The sequence below is a fragment of the Mya arenaria genome, chromosome 9, assembly GCF_026914265.1.
Source record: "Mya arenaria isolate MELC-2E11 chromosome 9, ASM2691426v1".
In the NCBI taxonomy this organism is placed as follows: Eukaryota; Metazoa; Mollusca; class Bivalvia; order Myida; family Myidae; genus Mya; species Mya arenaria.
In genome coordinates, this window is record NC_069130.1 from 62,620,907 (window position 1) to 62,627,047 (window position 6,141).

The 6,141-nt window shown below is 34.8% G+C and overlaps 1 protein-coding gene across 1 annotated transcript; it reads left to right on the forward strand.

Moving 5' to 3' along the window:
• LOC128246250 (uncharacterized) lies at nucleotides 1-4,659 on the forward strand. Its single transcript, XM_052964442.1, has 7 exons — nucleotides 1-129; nucleotides 414-517; nucleotides 972-1,117; nucleotides 1,554-1,743; nucleotides 3,011-3,147; nucleotides 3,604-3,751; nucleotides 4,395-4,659. Exons 1-7 carry the CDS (start codon nucleotides 4-6, stop codon nucleotides 4,657-4,659), a joined length of 1,116 nt encoding a protein of 371 aa, XP_052820402.1. The 5' UTR covers nucleotides 1-3.
• The last annotated feature ends 1,482 nt before the right edge of the window (nucleotides 4,660-6,141 follow it).

The window sequence follows — 6,141 nt, forward strand, 5'->3', positions numbered from 1 at the left end:
GGAATGCAAGATAACGGACAGGGCCGCTCAAACCCACGTGTGTTACCACAGCGACCGAACGCGGGCATGAACTTGGCTGCAGCTTCCTGTGCGCAGATGGGACGAGACGCAGTGACTCGGTGCTTTCAGGTACTTATTCAATATAAATATTATAAAATCGTTATCTTCATTTTTCACATATGTAAAACAGCTTGACTTAGTTGAACTATTAACACCAACCTCAGTTAATTTAATGGACAAAACACCACATTTAAAAAAAATAAATAGCTTTTGTAAACAATTCCAATATTGAAAGAAATATGAAATAGCACACATTCCACAACTTCGAACCTCGAACTGAAATATTATGAACAGTCTTTGTAAGATAACTATTGCTTCATGCATAATTACTGAACTACTGAAATCATTTTCAGTCAAATGGTGGCTACCAAATGCAGCACGTAGTCGCCGTATTGTCAAACGGAACCCAGGGTCCCATTCCCAGAAACGTCCAGCAGGTTAAAACCGGTCTCTGCTCGTAAGTTATTTGTTTAAATAAATATTTTTAGAAATATTTTTTGGATACATTGACATACAACAATAGCACGTATTCATTATATATTTTAACTTTATATTTTCAACACTATTCAATTTATACATATATTTTGCTGTTAACACCTTTAAATTAACTGTGTACATAAGAGTATTTATCGTCTAGCTTCTCTGAGCCGTGCGTGTAAGTAGACAATAACATCATAGACCGATATGTGCGTGTTTTCGACCATATGTAAAGCTGGTAGCATTGGGATAATGTTTAATGTAATCCTAAGATATATATTTAACTATTTTCGGGTAACAATTTAAAAGAGTGAGACTTTACCATCATATTTGGGGGGGGGGGGGGGAGGGGTTGCCTTCAGGGAATGCTCTTGATGTAAAAAACGACGACAAACTAATAAAATGATTAATAATCGTATATTAACCATTTCCAGGCTACAAGGAACTATTATAGCGTGCATATTCTCCGCCATTAGCAATCTTCGGAACACTCAGACATGCCCGGCAGTTCCCGAGTATATCCGACTCGAACAGGAAGCCATTGAACTCGTGTCAAGACTTCAACAAATGTGCGGCAATGGTAAGAGATTATACCATCATCAAGATGAGTCTTAAATTAAAGAGAAACTTTAACTTATTTTCATAATTGCCTATTCAACTAACAAAGAGTGTGTTCTTATTTATATCGTATAGATTATGGAAACTTTTGTTTCGTCAGACAACAAAAAGGACCTTTTCAAAACGACTTTTTAAAACGGCTTGATGTAAACTATGATGGAAAAATACTAACAAATATTTATTTGCACATTGATTAAAACAACTATATATATATTAGGGATGCAAACGAATGGCAAGATTGATATTCAAATATTCGGTGATTCTTTCGAACAACGTTTAAAAAAGAGCAGCTAAAGCGCTATGGTCAAGAGTTACAGAAACACGCTTGTTTTTGCGCATTTTTTTATTATTATTGTCTTCATAGATCGTACATCTGACTTCAATCTTCCCCACCCCAGGTCCTCTCCCGGCCCCCGACATGTGCCACAGGAGCCTGTTCAACAACCTTAAATCCTGTTACACGAGCGCTGGACTAGACGGAAGCCTGTTTTCACCAAACGCTACTGCCGTGTCCAGGACTTTGGGGCCCAGTCAGATCATTGGCTCTATCATAGGAAAAGACACGAAATCTGCCGATAAATTCTGCCGGTAAGTAGTGCCATTTCACTATTTTCTCTTTAGTGCGAAAATGTAATGTTTGAAATCATGGAAATGTAAATTCCACATTGCAAAAAATACTCGACTAGTTTAGGATACCAAGAATGTGAGACTTTACATGATACACTTCAACAATTGCGTTAAATAGTTACATTTTTCAAAATTGTATTTTTATTATCTTATACCAAAAATGAATCATATATACTTCTAAATCTAAATGACTCGACGAAAAAGCATAAATAACTTGATTAGATACGTGAAGTAATGCTAAAACTATTTCCGTTATGTTGCCAAGGGCAATGGAGGTATATGTACATGACCTAATTAAATACAAATGTGAATTATTCAATAACTGGTGACATTTTGACACTAACTAGTGTGTATTGCAATGTTGTTTTTTATCGAACGGCGACATATTTATTATGAACAGTTTTATGTTTGTTAAAAAAGCACTTTTTTCGCAGAGGCTGGTTTTCACTTAAAATGAAACGGTAAATCAAATACTAATACAAGTTAATTAAAACACAATTGTCATTAACCTTTCAATACCATTCGTTTTTTAATTTGTATACATTTTGTAGTTATACTATAACTTATAGTTATAAAAGTTATAGTAATAATAATAATAATAATAATAATAATAATAATAATAATAATAATAAAATGATAATAATAATGGTAATGGCATCTTTTTATAATAATAATAATAATAATAATAATAATAATAATAATAATAATAATAATTATCATCATCAACATCATCATCACCGCCACCGCCGCCGCCGTCGTCGTCGTCATTATAATCATAAATATAATGATAATTAACACATGTAACAAATTTCTTTTCTTGAATATGTACTCGTTTTTTTCTCTACGTTTTGTCCCGGCCCGTGGTATTCATACATATAGATATTGGGGCTCATAAACTAATATTTTGATCGTTTTTGTCAGTTTGTCTTATTTTCATCAAATAATGAAAATTTAGTTTATTATTAAAAACCCACAAACGTTAAATGACAAAGTTTACTTTTAGCATCGGCCGTTTCTGAGAATTAAATTGAATTTAGGATTTTGCAAAATTATTAATTAACTATATACACAGTATGGACATCATATGTATAAGCCCTATTTCACCTGCCAAACGATTTCGTTTCATGCTCGTCCGTACAATCGCAACAACAATCTAGCCAATATACACATTCGTTCAACACATTTCCGATACATCACACACACTTATGTGTAACTCTGTCTGTTTCAGTGTCAAACAACAGCTGTACACGTGCCTCAATCAGAAAATTGAGCGTTGTCCCGGCGCTTCCGAAATCCTTGCGCTCAGCGGATATGACGTAGAAGCTATACGTAACGGAATCGATGTCGTATGCCATGACGTTGGCAGTAAGTAGAAGCACTCCATTTTGTTAACTGTAGAGAAAAGGTGTCATGTAAAAATTCATTTACCTTGACCAAAACTATAATACGTTCATGACACTTGGTACACTTGGTCACTATGGCAATGCGCACATGCGTAGCAACCTGCCAACCGAGTACCCCTTGATCAATTGTGGAATGGATCAGTGTCGGAATCCGTTTGCTTTGCTCTCGTTATGATTTAAACATAATTTGGAATTTATCAAGATTGGTCTTTTATCGCTCATTGAATTAAAAGATGCAATTCAGATTTGTTTCTGAAAAAATATCTATTCTATTTCTAAACTTAGAAGTTGTTGGCGCCGTAAAAAGCGTGTTTTGGACATCGCTGTCTACATATGGATTCAGTTGGCATGTGCGAAATGCATTAGCATGTGGCTTTATTGATTTTTTTCGATATGCACGATTATTTATGTCCAACAGTTTACTTGGACGGAGTGAAGTGCTTTAACAACAAGACACAGGAGGCGGCGCAGTGTTACAACACCATGATACAGAAGGTCGCTGACCTCTCCGCAGAACAAGCAAGGATCAACATGCCGCCTGGCCAGTACAACTCCAGATATTGCCAGTAAGTACAGAGGTTTAAGGAACAATTGAATTCACACGCTTGGATAGTGTGCTATACGTAGATGTACGTGCGTGCGTGTTTATGTGTGATTAAAATGCATACATATTTCTTATATGCATGTACCCACGAAACAGTGTTATTTTGATATAATGTATACGAACACATCGCACTGATTATATATTTATTCCTAAACAATACTTGAAATTAAAGCAATTTTTCATCATACGACATTTTCGATGACAAACTGAACAAAACTACGTGAACTTTACATTCATGTAACTGAAATAAAAGATAACTGTCTAAAATTGTCCAAGTGAACGACTTTTGTCAATGTCCGAGGAAACATCTAGTTTAAATGGTTTTATTCAACATAGATATCCAACGTTAGATTGCAACACAATTTATTCCAGCGTTAGATTTCAAAACAATTTATTCTTTGTTATATATCAATTTAAAATGAAAGGAAAGCTAAAATGTGTCTCTCCGGGAAACATTTAAATGAAAAAAAAAACTCTAAGGAAAAAACCCTTCCCCCGTATATACTAACCATTCTTCGATATTCTGTACTAGGGACATACCGCATTTAACGGTTAATGCTGGATAGTGGAACCGCCTCTGATCACGTATATGCGGTTTTTTTCAGACTGCGTGTACAGCATATGGAGTGTGATCTCAGCGCCTGGGATTCTCAGTGTGAAAAAAGCGTGGTGGGGCTTAAACACGAGTTCGAATGCAACCTTCTCCCTTCCTCGTGTAAAAATGATGGTATGGTTCAAAGACGCTTGCAACAGACATGCGCAATAGCGCGCTTCCAGCGCCAACTTCGATCTGGGTCTTCCAGAAGCTTTAAAATCGCCTCGGTAGCCATGACTATATTGTCATTGGTCTTTGGGGTGTTCTTGCTGTGATAAACATTATGAGCATTGTAATGTATATATTATATACATTTGAACGCTGGTGTATATTAGATTTGGTTACAATTTACTACGTGTGCATTTCACAAAATGGTTCATCTGCTGTAATTTGTTAAATGTTAAATTTGTAGTTTTACCATATTCATTTGTTTCGTGGAGATAGCATAATTAATGTACATATTTGGTTATGGGAACAGGAATTGTCCTTTTTACTGGTTAAAACCCCAACTATTACTTACAATGGGCTAAAGTTTTTATTTGTTTTAATTTGGTTGTGGAAACGGATTTTTTTAAACGCTGGTTAAAAAACCCAACTCTTACTTACTATGGGACGACACTTTCACGACTCTGTAAATATTAACAGGAAAATAGATGTAACCTTGAATTCACATACTGGTGTTTCCCTTATGCCGGTACAAATAAAAAGTCACGTTTAGTTAATTAAAATTCATGATTCATGACTCATTCACGTGTTCTATCATTTCTGAATTTACATATGTAAATCAATACGCTACACTTTTGGTTGTAAAATACGGTGTTGTGTTGTTTGTCCTGGATGATAAGCTGAGTAGAGCCAGAATGTTTATATTTCCGGATTTCAACCATGACACTGGTTAGATCAAACACGTTCTGAGATTGCACCATACTGTAATTGTAAACAATAAATCTAATTTGTATATATTAACGTAACTGGTATTTTTGTGCCGATTATAGTGTGTGTATATTGTTTTTTCAATAAATATATTTGAGAAATATGATTATTTATTTGCTTGTTTTTAACACAAAGATGTTTAATCAGTGTTAGGATTGAACTTTAGATCCAGACTTTTGTAATAGACCACAAAAATTCAACTGAGTCCATGTAGAGTTGAACACCATACTCGAAAGTACCAGCTTTCAATGAAAATCCGTCTCTTAACCATACCTGGAATAATGAATGATTTACAAAATAAGATCATGGAATAGTTTGTAAAATTTTGCGTATATCAATTTTAAGACACAGTATAAAAACGGATATGAAAAGAGAAACCCCTATAAACTGGAAATCTCCTTGAAGTTCTGGTTTTGACCAAATTGGAACTATATTGCATCACAATTCTACAAATAGAATAATACAGGGGGATTCAGATGTACAATACATCATAAATTCAGTGCGACTTTCGCTCTTTTGTCTGCACTGCTCTAGCAGTGAATATAGCTAAACGGACGAAATATACCCAGTGGTATTGTATGGAAGAGAAGAACATATACCCTACATCATTATCCATTGATATGTACCTCAGAGTTTGCAAACGTATATTGGCGTTCATACTCCAACTTCTTGGTAAGCTGGGTCATTTTCCTCTGTTTTCCTATGTTTCTATGTGTAAGTTAAAAAAATCAAACCCTGCGTATGTAAGTCATACGCTTATGAGCATTCTAAATATTCTTATTTACATATAGTGCACTTACGTATTATTGATTTAAATATGTACA

Bases quoted from the DNA above. Each gene is read 5' to 3' on its own strand.
- LOC128246250 (XM_052964442.1), top strand. From the start codon at position 4: ATGCAAGATAACGGACAGGGCCGCTCAAACCCACGTGTGTTACCACAG. The intron at 518-971 runs GTAAGTTATTTG...AACCATTTCCAG, and splicing joins GTTAAAACCGGTCTCTGCTC to GCTACAAGGAACTATTATAG. The intron at 1,744-3,010 runs GTAAGTAGTGCC...TGTCTGTTTCAG, and splicing joins TCTGCCGATAAATTCTGCCG to TGTCAAACAACAGCTGTACA.